Here is a 14,788-nt window from a genome sequence, read left to right as displayed (position 1 = left end):
TCAAACCCTTCCTAAACATAATTAGAACATTCCCCAATGTCAATACTTAGCTACTAAACCTCCTAGCATAGTGATTACTACACTAATGATCACCAATTATCATAAACTTCAATAAACATGCCCTTTACAAATTTCCAGCAATATAAGGTGATTTAAAACTACTGCAAAATATATTCAACATGTCTAAAATCATAAAAATAATAATTTAACAACTTATAATCATCCTACCATGAACTTAAAATATTAAAACCTTAAAATTAATTCAAATTCTCGTTTCAAACCAATTATATAATCTGAAAATTAAATTATTAATTAAACAAATATTAAAATCTGAAATTCGTAACTAAATCATAAAAATCATAAACTTATTCAACCAAAACATGAATTAAAGTGATAAAGTATAATTAAAACATTAATTAGCTTTAAGGTTTAAGGATTAACCAAAGAGGGAGATAAGGAGCTGGCCGGCGGCGGACTGCACGATAGCATGAACAGGTGGTCGCGGAGGCAGCGCGACGGCGGCGCAGGTGGTCGAGAGAAGCCTGGGCGGCGCGTGCTAGTGGTGGTGCGTGCAAGAGGAGCAAGCAAAGAGAAAAGAAAAAGAAGAAGAAGCCGACGGCCAGTGCAGTGGCGCTGCAGCAGGAGGGCGGCACAACACAACAAGGATGGTGGTGGTAGGAGAAGCGACGGTGGAGCTGGTTTGAAGGTCGCGGCTGGGCCGCGGCGGCTGTCGTTGGTTCAAGCAAACAGAAGCGACGAGTTGAGGAAGTGAGAAAATGAACACAAGAAACAAAAGGGAGGAGAACGACGAGAGGGGAGAGGAGGAAGGATTACCGGCGGCGAGAACACGGCGGTGCTCCGACGGCTGGGAAGCAACAATGACGGCAGTGACGTGAAGAGAAGCAAGATCTTGAGGCTTTGAGAGTTCACGTGAGTTTTGCAAGGGTTTTGGTTTTGAGTTTTGTTTTTTTTTACGTGAAATAGGAAAAAGGGAAAGATTGAGTTTTGGGTTTTATTGTTTGGGCTTTTCCAAGTGGCTTAGAATTAAGATTTAGCTTTTATGATTCAAATCCAAAACTGAATAGGGATCATTTTCTAAATTCAATCAATTTTCGTAATTCAAATTCTTTTCAACTTAAAATTCTAAAATCATTTTCGATTTCGTAAATCGTTGAAAATATTAAAATGTAATAAATAGATATACGTTAATTATATATTTATTTCCAAAATTCATAAATTCTTATTTAAATATATTAAATATACGTTAAACTATATAAATGAAATGTATAAAATTACGGGGGATTACATTTTCGCAGGGGGCAATGCAGTGATCTTAATAACCTCATGGATGCTGCAGGTTTGATGGATTTGGGATACAGTGGTTGTCCTTATACATGGAAAAATGCGAGAGAAGGGGCAAAATTGATCATGGAACGGCTCGACAAAGCTCTTGCCAACCCACCTCTCTTGGATGCTTTCCCCCATATTAAGGTACACCACTTAACTCGAATTCATTCTGATCATTGTCCTATTATAGTGTCATTAGATAATCCCATTCTTAAAGGTCCATTTCCTTTTCGTTGTAAAGAAGTATGGATGGAACATCCAAATTTTAAGAATTTCTTTACTAGTAATTGGCTGTCTGTTAATACTGATTTCCTAATTGGCGTAATAATTTTTTAAGTAATATTCGTAATTGGAACCATAATATTTTTGGAAATCTTCGAAACCAGAAAAAGAGGCTTTTAGCTCGTATTAACGGAATTCAAATAGCCTTAGCAAAGAATTATAGCACCTTTTTAGTTAATTTGGAAGCTAGCTTAATTAAGGATTTGACAGATATCTTTAACAAGGAAAGGCAAATTTGGGCTCAAAAGACAGGGATTAATTGGAGAAAGTTTGGGGATTATAGCACTAAATATTTTCATGTTTTGGCTAAAATTAAAAAAAGTAGAGGAAAGGTCCTAACTTTGAAAAATGATCATGGTGATTGGGTTACTGATCCTGATACTTTAAAAAATATGGCGGCAAACTTTTATAGCAATATGTTTAGAACCACTCATGATTGCAGTAATTTTGGGGCAGTTCTTCCAACTAGCAAAGTTTTAAGTATTGAGGATATTTCTGATTTGGGTCGTCCTGTTACAAAGGAAGAGATTAAATTCAACTTGTCATGTATGGACCAATAAAATGCCCGGGCCCAGATGGGATCCAACCGGTTTTCTATCAAAGATATTGGACGGAATTAGGAAATAGCATTACCCAGTTTTGTGTTGATTGCTTTACTAGAGGTTGTATTCCTGGGGAGATCAATAATTCCTATATTACCCTCATCCCAAAAAAGGAGAGCTAGGAAACAATGAGTGATTTTCGTCCAATTGGGCTTGTAACACCATTTACAAATTAATTACTAAAGTGGTTACTAATCGTCTTCGTCCAATTTTAGGAAAAATCATCAGCCCGTTTCAATCTAGCTTTATTCAAGGTCGGGGTATAGAGGACAACGTTATTCTGGTCAAAGAAATAGCCCACGTTTTTCATAAAAGCAGGAAAGGAAGACGTATAATGGCAATCAAGTTAGATCTAACAAAAGCCTATGACAGTTTGGAGTGGAGTTTCATTAGGGATACTCTTGTTAGTTTTAATTTCCCCACTGGTATGATCAACCTTATTATGTCTTGTGTTACATCCCCTAGGATTAGTGTTTTATGGAATGGGGAGATAACCTCGGAGTTTTCTCCAACTCGTGGAATTAGACAGGGTGACCCACTTTCTTCTTATCTTTTTGTTTTATGCCTGGATAGATTATCGGTAATGATTGAAAATGCGGTTTTGGAAGGCTGAAACCATTAAAGTTGTCCAAAACTATTAGTGTATCCCACGCTTTTTATGCGGATGACGTGTTTTTATTTGGGAATGAAACTTCTCAGAATATAGAGACTATGTTTAACACCCTTACTCACTTTGGTAATATTTCAGGTCTGCGTATTAGCACTGCTAAATCTAGTATTATTTTCCCACAACATATGAGTCATGTGTTGCGCAACAATTTGGCTGGTGAGTATGGTTTGCGTATGACTAGTTGTTTTGGTAAATACTTAGGTGTAGATATTCGTCCTAATAAATTAAAATTTTCAAATTTCATGTGCCTTTTGGATAAAACCCTATATAGGATCAAAGGATGGCAGGCAAAGTTGCTTAATATGGCGGGCCGTTGTACTCTTATTAAGTCAGTCTTAAACACCTATCCTTTATATAATATGCAAACTTCTATTCTTCCTTCTATGGTGACCCATTCCTTGGAGAAGGCTAGTAGGAAATTCCTATGGAACAAAGTGGATAGGTCCCGTTACATGGTCAGGACAAGTTGGGCTAATGTTACTAAGCCTCTGGGGAAGGGTGGTTTGGGAATTAGAAGTCTAAACCCATGGAATATCGCCTTTATGGCTAAGCTGGGTTGGAAATTGTTAACTAATCCGGATAAGTTACGGGTCCGTCTGTTCTCAGAAAAATATTTGCGTAATTGTAACTTTTTTAATTGTAACCCGAGTCCTCATCAATCCCCTATTCGGAGAGACATTTTGAAAGGTCGCCCCCCTACTGGAAAACGGTTTAATAATGGGTATAGGAAATGGGAAAACTACCTCGTTATGGTGTCACCATTGGGTGGGATCAGGGCCGCTTTATAAAATTATAGATAGGGACATCCCTGATGCTGTGGGTCATTATTTGCTTAGTGACATCATTAGGGATGGGAGGTGGGATTTAAGGAAAATTGAGCACCTTGTTCCTCTTGAAATTTGTGAGTTAATTAGGGCTGTTCCCTTGTCTATCAACTCTGAGTTAGCAGATCAGATGGATTCCAAGCAAAAATGGTGAGTTCTCTGTCAAAACTGCTTATTATCTTCTTACTCATCCTACTAACCAAGTGATCTGTTCTAGTGCCCCTTTTAATTGGAATTTGCTCTGGAAAATCAAAATTCCTTTTAAATACAAGATGTTGATTTGGAACTGTTGTCATGAAATCCTTCCCGTTGCAAAAAACTTGCATATCAAAATAAACTGCATATCTGTGATTTGTACTCGTTGTTTTGCTTTAGAGGAGGATCATTTGCATCTATTTAGGGATTGTTGGGAGTCGAGTATCCTATGGAACTACATTTTCAGCAGGTTAGTTAATCATAATTGCATCAATCTTCAAAGTTTCTTCCATCTCTCTTGGACTGACTGGATTAATTTTAATCTACGTCAATCTAGAACTTGGAAGACCATTTTCTGCGTAGCCATTTGGCACATTTGGAAGTCTAGAAATCATGCCGTGTTTAAAAATAAAATGGTTAAGGCCTTTTCCATTTATAATGCCTTCTATGTTGATTACATCACTACTAACAAAATTTTCCAGGGTGAGGATAAGGGCAAAGCAAAGTTGGAGCCAACAATGTGGACTCCTCCAGCATATGATTACTTAAAACTCAACACTGATGGAAGTTGGAAGGCTCACAATGATGCTGGTGGAGGTGGAGTTTTCAGAGGAGCCACTGGACGATGGTATATGAGGTTCTCAAGTAAGTTCAATGCAATCACGCCCCTTGCTGCTGAACTCTACGCAATGAGGGAAGGTTTGCTTATGGCAACCTCCTATGAAATTCAGAATTTGGAAGTGGAAACAGATGCACAAGCCTTATTGCAAATGCTAGGATCTGTGAATGGTAGATACCATGAAGAGCTTAAACCCGTGTTAACTGATGTTGCCACTCTTATGGGGAAGTTCAAATCCTTAGTGGTGAAACACACACCAAGAGCAAATAACAAAGTAGCACATGCCCTTCCTCAGTATGCGCTGGAGATGGCAGTTGGTCATAACTTCTTCCTCAACCCCCCTCCTTTTGCCAGCATCCCATACCAAGGTGATCTACAGAAGCTAGAAGATGCAGAGAGAAGGCGACATCAGCAGGGAAACAACAGCTGCAATGTAATTAATTTGGAGGACGACATTTCTGACGAGTACATTCTCCAACTTTCACAACAAAAATCATGTTTGGAACGATTGCCACTACGGTTATGACGACGGCGGCAGGCCTAACAAGAATTGCTCAAGTGCAAGAGCATTCGCAGGATGTGGAGGAGGAGAGTACTCGCGCTTCAGGAAAATAGTTCACTTAAATATATGGTGTATCCCAAGCTTGGATGTCTCAACAGTGTTTTACTTAGAAGCTTGGTGATTCTTTGTCTCTCTTGTACCTATTTTGGGATAATAGAAGGTCTGGGTTTCAGGGGTTATTATTCGGGGTAGTAAGTTTTTGGTTTTTGTCCCGAAATTGTAAACGAACCTTCTATTTTTAGTTTAATATAATTCCGATCATGTGTTAAAAAAAAAAAAAAAACTACAACTTATTTGGCTTTGGTGGATCACATATGTCAATCTTTACTAACATATTTGCTCTCACGAAGTCGTAATGAGATTGTTTGATCTTACTTGGAATTTACAAAACTACAAGACGTAGACACGTAGTTTGCCACAATGGTAAGCATCAAGCAATCTGGTCTAATGTTTATTCAAATTGATTGAAAACGAAATAAAAATTTAATAAATGAAGAATACGACCCATCACCAGGATTCAGTGTAGGGCCCCACTATTGAAACTTTTAACCTTTTAAAGCAAAAGAAGATATCAAATCACTTGATGTATGAAGGATGTGTTTTACTCGTACATAATGATAGACTATGAACAAGTGAAATACTGAAATGTATCATCGTTACGTTAAGTTCAAGTAACAAAAACTTTTTTTAATATTGTAATTAGTCCTGATTGGTTTTCAAAGAGTGTGATGTAATTAATGAACATGTTGCAGGGTTAGGCCTTTCAGATCAACAGTGTTTGGTTGAAATTCAAGATAATTATAAGTTCTTCGTTGAACATGGTTTACTCAAGCCAATATTTAACTCTTACATAGGAACTTTTCATTCGTTTTCAATTGATTATGGAAATATATTTTTAAGAGCTGTTGTAGCCGCAAATGATTCACTAGTAGAAGCGACAAAATATATACTCATAACAAGATCACTTAATATCAACTCGAAATGAAATAGGCCTGACCTAACCTGACCCATTCTTGAAACTGAATGACCTAAATTGGAATGCCCCGAATTGACCGACTCAATTGGACCCGACAAAAATCAATTGTAGTTGAAATCGATTAGTTTCTCATAAGTAAATTTTCAATAGAACTGAAAATGATCCGACCCGAACCCGACCCGGATCCTACCCAACGACCTTTTTGCCAGCTTCACCGGTCACTATCGTTCGTTAATCGTTACTTCGTTCCTCCCCATGGCACTTGCAAAGTTGCAGTTGCTGAAATGGACTGAGAACAAGAAGGATTAAGGAAATTGCGGAGCATTCAACAGAGGATAAGCTGATTATGATAAATTATTCCAATATTTTATCAACAATTAATTTCCAGTAATTTCTTAGCAATGTTGCATTGCTTCACTGGTATATTTCTCCCTGTTAATCCCCTTTCCCCACTGATTTCTCTTCTTCATTTTCGATTTCATCCCGGATATTACTCAATTTTGTACTACAGTTCATAATTTTGATGATCGTCAATTGTTTCTTCAATCTGTTAATGAACAATGCAAATTAGGGTTTTCTGATTTTGTACATATTGTTCATAATCTTGATAATCGTAAATCGTTTCTTCAATCTGTTAATGAACAATGAAAATTAGGGTTTTCCGGTTTCAAATTATCCCTTTCCCTCTTCCATGAATTGACTTATTTGCGTCCCCACGTTCCTGTCATTGTTTTCAATCAGCTCTTCATTGCCATTCTCAAATTGAAACAGCTTCATCCTCATTCTACCGTTATTTCTATTGGTATTCTTGGCAATTGTTACTGCTATCGGGGACGGATTGATTTCGGCTTCTCCCTTCTTGGTAAAAGGCTTAAGCTTGGCGATTTCCCTGATTCTGTTATCTTCAACACCCTTATCAATGGCTTTATCCATAATGATAAGCTACTGGGAAGCTGCAAATTTGTTGGATCAAATTGTCAAGCTTGGTTTCCAACCTACTGTTTTTACCTTTTCTGCTATGGTCAAAGGTGATAATGCCGGCCTCTGATATTGCTCACTAAAATGCAGCACAACACTATAATTGATAGTCTTTGTAAAGGAAAGGTTCTTAAAACACGCTCTAGACATGTTCTCCGCTATGAAAACCGAGGGCATTCTACCCAATGTTGTCAATTATACTTCCTTGGTTTGAGGCCTCTACAATTCTGCCTCCCGGAACAAGCTAAGGTTGTATTTGATGAGATGATACACAACAGTATAGCACCTACTGTTCAGACCTACAACATGCTGGTTGACATGTTATGTAAAGATGGGGTGTTGATCAAGCAGTAGCCATTCTACAACATATGACTGAAAGAGAGGACATGTTTCAAACATCATTACTTACAACGCTTTACTTGACGGTTATTGTTCGCGTGGTCAGATGGAAGATGCAGAAACACTAATTGATATCATGGCCCAAAATTGTTGCGAGCCTAATATTGTGAGTTTCAGTACTGTGATAATGGATAGTGCAAGACTAGAAACACTGACCAGACCCTGACAATTTTCGAGGAATATTTCAGAGAGACTCCTAATGCTATTACCTTTACCACTCTTATTGATGGACTATGCAAAGCCAGTAGATTTAAACTTGCACATGAGTTGTTCAGAGAAATGCGAGTTCATGGAATTTCTCCAAATGTTTTCACGTATGTTTCATTGCTTGATGGACTATGCAAAAGTGCACGACTTGTTGAAGCTGTGGCATTACTCGAAAATATTGAGGATAATGGTGTTAAGCCTACTATTGTCATCTATAGTATTCTAATAGACAGTTTGTGTGAGACTCAGAGACTTGAAGATGCATCAGATTTTTTCTCTGATCTTGTATTGAAGGGTCTGCAACCTAACCTTGTAATATTCACTACAATGATTAAAGGGTTCATGAGGGAAGCGATTCAATTATTGAGGATAATGGAAGACGGTTGCTCCCCTAATGTTGTTGTTACTTATAATATGATCGTCAGAGGATATTTTCTCATTAAAGACTTGTCAAATGCATTGTACTACTGTGAGCTTATGGTTAGCAAGGGTTTTGAAGGGTGATGCTGAAACTTTTCCGTTACTTGTTGGCCTAATTTCTTCTGATAATTTAAGTGACTCGGACAAGGACCTTCTTGGGAAGTTCATCAAGTGACTTGAATAAGATAATTGCAAGTTTGCAACCTTGATTAGATTTTGGAGATATGATAAACAAGAATTCTGCTACAGGTATCTAAGTAAAATTCTATGTCAGCCTTATTGTCAGAGATGGCTTGCTTTATTTAATCTGTATATAGTCCTTGTCTGTGATTCCTTGTTGCACCATCTAGCCTTCCTATTTTTGTCACAGATATCTCAAGTGTGATAACATCTTTTGAAACCTGGGCAAGGTAAAAATTGAAGTTTACTTGAAACAATGCTTTAACAATGCACTACAGGCTGCAGCTCATACTGCAGGTACACCTGCATTTATGTCGCCTGAGATTTTGGGATCTGCTTGCTTCAGATGGTCCTTCGGAAATTCTCATGTTGTGAGTGCACTAACTCAGGTCTAGCTTTGGAAAAAAGCTTACTGCCCTTGGAAAATTGACTGACCCAATGGTGAAGTAGTTTATTGAGAAGAGTTTGGGTCCTGTGTGACCGTGTCATAGATATTGTCAGCAATTGATCTCTTTCAAGCCCTGTTCCTTGATCTGAGTGATTCTTGATATAGCCTTCATCATCTAGTTCTCCCGTTCTGAGATCAGAATCTGTGGGTTTGTCGTTTCTTAGTACCCATGATCTGATGGCTAGTTCACCGGCTGGTTCTGTCTGAAGTATTTTGTCAGTGAGACAAAATATTCAGGTTAAAGGGGAAGTTGTCGAAGGGTAATGACTTGGTACTGGCGATTTATGGATTGTGACGTTGGGGTTCATGCAAAAAAGATTGAGTTTTGTCTTCCTGAAACTGATACAACTAAGTCAGTTAAGGAAGAGATGGCAAAGGAGTTTGAGTTGTTAGCTGGAGATGCAGCAATATTAACTGTGCGTATGGATGATGAATCTGTTACATTAATTTTTCCTGGGTAGAGTAGTTTGGTTGATGCAGTCTGGTAGAGACAGAAGATAGGCCCGACTTTATTCATCCTAGGAGAATGATGCCAATCAATATAATAACAAGGCTTCAAAACCTGCAAGTGTCGGATTCGCTAGAACTTCCTGCTGTTGGAATATCAGGTGAATTATGATAACCAGCCTGCTGGTAAATCATTGCTTGCTGATTTGAAGTGTAAAGACTCAAGTGAAGTGAATGTTGTCATGCGAGTTTATTCAGCTAATCTGCTCTAACAATGTCAAATAGATGCCAAGACGAATAAGATTATACAGAAAATATCAGACAAGGCAACAAAAGTTGTAATAATGTGGTACCAAAGAGGGAGTCTGTGGCTGTGACAATACATCTCTTCTCAGATTTCAAAAATGCGATTGAGCTGGTCCAATGCCAAGATAGTGATAGTGACCTTTAAAATTGCAGGGAGTTGCGTCAGTTTTTCCGATAAACTTTGGCTTCATTAAAATGGAATGCAATCAGCGAGAGGCTTAATGCCACAAGACCCACAGCTTAGACTTGAGGTCAATGTGATTAGGAATTTCCCCCGTCTCCTTAGTTATTGTTTAAACTTGTATTTTCTCCGTTTCTCAATAATGGCATCGGTTTGACTTTTTATCTATATACTAATTTTGACAATCAATGATTATTAGAGTTTGAAGTTGGTAATTTCTTGCTCTTCATGTTACTGCACATTAACCAAATATTTATGTATGGCTGTTTTAGTGTTTTGTGGTACTACCTGCTCTTGATAGTAACTTCCCGGCCCATTTCTTGATCATGCTAGGCGAAAACACTTGAAGCTGGAGATTAAAATTCAACTGTTAGATTTAGTATCACTGAATAAGTGAATACTTCTTACTGTTTCAGGTTATACAGAGACTTCAGGGGGAAAAACTCAATCTTATTAATACTTGTATCAGCTAGCTAAGGTTAATGTGTCATTTCAGAGCAAGTTGGAAGTTTTATTTTGTACTCTTGTCACAGGTCTGTTGGTTAGCATTCTTTTTCTTTATATGGAAGGTGGGGGTTGTAAGCCTGTTGTTATTAGGGAAGGAAGTTTTTATATTGATACAACGATCATTGTCCTAATTCAATGGTAATAACCGAGGTCATCTATTTCTTTATAGCAGGTTCGAAAAATGCAGAAGCTTTTGGTCTCAGCTTCAGAGTTGAATGAGGAAAATGCATGATACACAAAACCGAAGAGCAGATGAGCTGTGGCAAGGCCACCCTGGATGGATCTGTGAGGTTGAGTACAAGTAAGCTATCAGCTTAGTCATCTGATCAAGGTTAAGAAAATACTAAGGTTTTCTTATGTTTCTCTGCTTTGTCAAAAATAGTTTCCTACATCATGTATCATGTTAAGTAACCCCTTAACTACATGGATTTGGATCTTGTACAAAGTCCACCTTATACCCGGGTATGGTATCACGTGCACCTAGAGCTAGGTCCATCCGGGAGTAAGACGGATGTACTTATATATCTATTGTGAGTGTGTGGAATGTGAAAAGATTAGCAGAGTGAACGGTTAGGCAAGAAGATACTTCCTATGTCCCTTTTATTCTTTACGTTTGGAATATTTTCTTCGTATATTCCACAAAAAAAATGTGTCCTAATAAAATACTCAAACATTGAGTTCACCCTTTCACTCTGCTCCCCTCATTTAATTAATTAAGAACCCAAATTTTTTATTATTTAATTAAAAAAATAAAGGAATCAAAACCCTTGGGACGGATGGAGTAGTATTTTATAAATTAAAAATTTTCTTTGATTCTCCCAAAACAAGGAAACCTCCTTTGAGTTGTTCTTATTAAAAGCTAGTGGCAATTATTTTCAGTAAGTTGTCTTTCGTTGACTTTCCCACTGTTTTCAAATCTTTATGGGTTAGAGCAAGGAAATGCTGCAGGGATAAGTTTGAGTTAGGTGGCTCAAAAAGTTTTGAAAACAATGTTTTACAACTACTTGTTCCAGATCATCTTAGTAGCTCTGTTTTTATGGGTACACCCATTTCCAACGGCGGCATCTACACCACCGACGACGGCTGATCCTCCCATTGCAAAACCTGGTTGTCAAGATATCTGCGGGAACGTGAGCATTCCGTACCCATTTGGAATTGGGAACAATTGCTACCACACCCCACCCTACGCGGTTACTTGTAATACCTCTTTGCTCCCTCCAAAGCTTTTTCTGAGTAAATTTGATCTTGAAGTAGCACATATAACTCTAAATAGACAAGACAGTGTTGCTCTGTATCCACACACCATAGTAGTGAAAACCCAGTTGCAGAAAACCTGCAACAACAACACCCAAGATGTGAACATAAACAGCAGCATCGACCTTAGTGGGACCCCTTACTTATTCTCAGGGGATTTCAATTCCCTTATTGTGGGGGGTTGTGGGAGTAGCACACTGTTGTTGGATAGAAGTGATACAATCTTAGGAGGGTGTGCAACAGCTTGTGATAAGGTTCATATGGTAACGAACAAATGTACTGGTCGTGGGTGTTGCAGTATTGATCTTAAAACTTCACTGGAATTCTACCGTGTAAACATTTCCAGTTATGGTGAAGGTGTCAATGATTGCACCAACACTATGTTGATTAATAGGACCGTGATTGAAAACGAGGTGGTCAATCCAAGTCTGTCAGAGTTTGCAGTAGTCCCGACTGTTCTGGAATGGGCGTCCAATAACATAACAGCGGATTCTGATAAACTCAACAGGAATTGCTATCCTGTTGCAAGTCCTCCAGAGAATTATGTTTGTTACTGCAATTATGGGTATTATGGGAATCCTTATCTTCCTTCTGGATGTCAAGGTAGGCATAAATTATCCCAAGGTTTTGATGTCAATCTTTTGAAATTTATTCTTTTTTATTAGAATTGCATGATCGTAATTTAGTCTGTTTTTCTTCAAATTTAGTCCCAAGAGAATGCAAGGGATGCAAACAAGGGTGCTTCAAAGAAGGAAGCCAGTATCGTTGTATCCGCAGCAACCATGGTCCTAAAACACGGCTGATCATTTTGCTTGTTCTTGTTGGTAAGCATTATAAAAAGAATACCTCTGTTTTTTTTTCCCCTTTTATTTTTTGGCATTAAAACAACGCCATGAACTGAAACGAATGGAGTTTACAACTGAGAACATAAAATAAGAAAACATAGTACCATATGCTGTCTCATGTTTTTTCTGAAATCAGAAGCGGTTTTGACTGATTACATAACTTATAATCCATATGTGACGTAACACCTATATGTTGAGCTTGTACAACTGCGTAATGGACTGTAAAAAATGCTTGAATCATGCAGGTTCTATAGTTGGCTTGATGCTGTGTACTGGAAACATAAGCTGTATATACCTTTGTATTAAGAAAAGGAGGCATATCAAGATGAAGGAGAAGTTCTTTCAGCAAAATGGAGGTTTTTTGTTGAAACAACAGCTATCTTTGAATCAAGGCTACAACGAATCAATGAAAATATTTACTACTCATGAGCTGAGGGAAGCCACCAACAATTACAGCAAGCATAACATTCTAGGACGAGGTGGTTTTGGTACGGTCTATAAGGGAATTTTACCCGATAACCAAGTAGTTGCAATTAAAAAATCCATGGTTAGTGACCAGAGTCAAGTTGAGCAATTCATCAACGAGGTAATCATTTTAACCCAGATTAAGCACCGAAATGTGGTGAAACTCTTAGGATGTTGCTTGGAAACTGAAGTGCCCTTATTGGTTTATGAATTCGTCTCCAATGGAAATCTTTTCGAACACATACACAACGATGGTGCACGTTGGCTCTCTTGGGGTAACTGTCTGAGAATTTCAACAGAGTCTGCTAATGCAATTGCTTATCTGCACTCTGCAGCTTCAATGCCTATAATCCATAGAGATATTAAGTCATCCAACATTCTCTTGGATAGTAATTTCACTGCAAAAATAGCAGATTTTGGAGTTTCGAGACTAGTTTCCATTGATCAAACCCAAGTTACAACCCTAGTTCAAGGAACTTTCGGGTATCTTGATCCTGAATACTTTCTGACAAGTCATCTGTCTGAGAAGAGTGATGTGTACAGTTTTGGAGTCGTTCTTGTTGAACTATTAACAAAGAGAAAACCGATTTCATGGGAGACGGGACTTGAAGATAGAAACTTAGCTATGCATTTCATTAGTTCAGTAAAAAACAATCAGTTCTTTGATATTCTTGAGCCTCAACTCTTGAAGGAAGCATCTCAGGAACAGCTTGTTACTATTGCAGAACTTGTAGAGAAATGTCTAAGTGTAAAAGGAGAAGATCGGCCATCCATGAAGGATGTTGCAAGGGAGTTAGAAGGGTTAATGAGGAAGGTAAAGGACTCTCGGTCTGATCAACACAACGAAGGGGAACATGTCTTGTTAAGTGAATCCAGACACCCAAGTTTTCAGCCCTTTGAAGATCAGAATATATCTCGCCAGTTAAATTTTGAGAAGGATCTGATTATTGAGATGAGCTCTCCTCGTTAGCTCATCGAGGGAATTCTTTTGTTAATATTTCAGACATAAATTCTTAATTCTTCATATATAAGGTCTTCAACCAACTCAAGGAAACAAAATCACAGATATTACATTCCGGTTTTCTGAGCAGCAGATGCGTGTAAAAAGGTCAGGTTAAGGCATGTTTCTGAACTTCTCTGTCTGACATATTACAGCTTCTGAGTTCTAGATTATTTTCTTCTTATTATTAGTATTTTTTGAGCAAGAACAATTCTTGCTGTTAGTGGCTGCTTCATGTACATTTATTTTCCGCACTCTTCTTTTCTCAACTTTAACTACGTTCTAATGTTTCTGTGAAACAAGTTATCTACTTCTCTCGCGTTAGTTATAGCAGAGATATGTACTTGGTCGGTCTCAGCATATCTCATTTTACAGTATATACTACTCCCTCCGTTTCTTTTTGTTGTATCCGTTTCCATTTTAAGCATTTCATATTGTTGTATCCATTTAGAATCTATTCTATTTTTGGACATACATTTTATCCTTAAGTACCCTTACATTTCTATCTAATTACCAAAATACCTAAAGATTCTACCCATATTTCCACCTAATTTTCCCCACCCATAATATTTAATTCTTTTCCCTTCCCCATATACCCACTCTCTCACCTCCTTTATCACCCATCATTATCACTCATCTCTCTTACATTATTTCTTTATTATTTTCTCACTCCTTTATTTATTATAATCTCTTACACCCAATCATTTCTCTTACACCCAATCATTACACTTATACCCATACAAACCAATATTCCAATTTTCTTAAAAACCACACCAGATTCCAAATGGATACATCAAAAAGAAATGGAAGGAGTAGATTTCTTGTACAATCCAATGAAACCATACAAGTATGAGTTTATGCATACTGTGGGATCATGTGCTTGCTTGATCTGCTGTAAAAACCATCTGACAATTAACCCTGAAATTGCTTACATGATTTCTAATATGTATTTTAGAATTAGAAGTCATCAATCATCATATTCTTGGACAACTGGTTTGCCAAGTTTCTGACATTTTAGACTGCTCATCTCTGTCATTGTTCAAGAAATGATACAGACATGGAAAGCCAAGGTTA

The 14,788-nt window shown here is 37.7% G+C and overlaps 2 protein-coding genes and 1 pseudogene across 13 annotated transcripts; all 3 read left to right on the top strand.

The window, feature by feature from the left end:
* The first annotated feature begins 1,344 nt into the window (after positions 1 to 1,344).
* Positions 1,345 to 2,189, top strand: LOC130459872 (uncharacterized). The gene is made up of 2 exons (XM_056827492.1): positions 1,345 to 1,668; positions 1,734 to 2,189. The coding sequence occupies exons 1-2, from the start codon at positions 1,345 to 1,347 to the stop codon at positions 2,187 to 2,189; spliced, it is 780 nt and encodes a 259-aa protein (XP_056683470.1).
* Positions 2,190 to 6,260: 4,071 nt separating this feature from the next.
* LOC110805119 (wall-associated receptor kinase-like 1) lies at positions 6,261 to 14,069 on the top strand. Of its 12 annotated transcripts, none has more exons than XM_056827801.1 (5): positions 6,261 to 6,497; positions 10,060 to 10,121; positions 10,323 to 12,007; positions 12,112 to 12,228; positions 12,495 to 14,069. In XM_056827801.1, the coding sequence occupies exons 3-5, from the start codon at positions 11,140 to 11,142 to the stop codon at positions 13,682 to 13,684; spliced, it is 2,175 nt and encodes a 724-aa protein (XP_056683779.1). In that variant the 5' UTR covers positions 6,261 to 6,497; positions 10,060 to 10,121; positions 10,323 to 11,139; the 3' UTR covers positions 13,685 to 14,069. The 12 variants fall into 12 exon arrangements, with proteins under 12 accessions (XP_056683779.1, XP_056683777.1, XP_056683778.1 ...); XM_056827799.1 differs by having other exon boundaries at positions 10,060 to 10,176; XM_056827800.1 differs by having other exon boundaries at positions 10,060 to 10,176; positions 10,320 to 12,007.
* LOC110805126 (putative pentatricopeptide repeat-containing protein At1g12700, mitochondrial) lies at positions 6,726 to 8,256 on the top strand (annotated as a pseudogene).
* Positions 14,070 to 14,788: the final 719 nt, after the last annotated feature.

Source organism: Spinacia oleracea, chromosome 4, assembly GCF_020520425.1.
Source record: "Spinacia oleracea cultivar Varoflay chromosome 4, BTI_SOV_V1, whole genome shotgun sequence".
Lineage (NCBI taxonomy): Eukaryota > Viridiplantae > Streptophyta > Magnoliopsida > Caryophyllales > Amaranthaceae > Spinacia > Spinacia oleracea.
Note: the sequence above shows the minus strand (reverse complement) of the source record. Positions and strands in the feature narration are given on the sequence as shown.

What these genes read in the sequence shown, in the direction of transcription:
- LOC130459872 (XM_056827492.1), top strand. Translation starts at nt 1,345, where the DNA reads ATGGATGCTGCAGGTTTGATGGATTTGGGATACAGTGGTTGTCCTTAT. An exon ending in ATACTGATTTCCTAATTGGC is followed by an intron (nt 1,669 to 1,733) that starts GTAATAATTTTT and finishes CTTCGAAACCAG; the next exon opens with AAAAAGAGGCTTTTAGCTCG.
- LOC110805119 (XM_056827802.1), top strand. Translation starts at nt 11,140, where the DNA reads ATGTTTTACAACTACTTGTTCCAGATCATCTTAGTAGCTCTGTTTTTA. An exon ending in TCTTCCTTCTGGATGTCAAG is followed by an intron (nt 12,008 to 12,111) that starts GTAGGCATAAAT and finishes CTTCAAATTTAG; the next exon opens with TCCCAAGAGAATGCAAGGGA. An exon ending in CATTTTGCTTGTTCTTGTTG is followed by an intron (nt 12,229 to 12,494) that starts GTAAGCATTATA and finishes TGAATCATGCAG; the next exon opens with GTTCTATAGTTGGCTTGATG.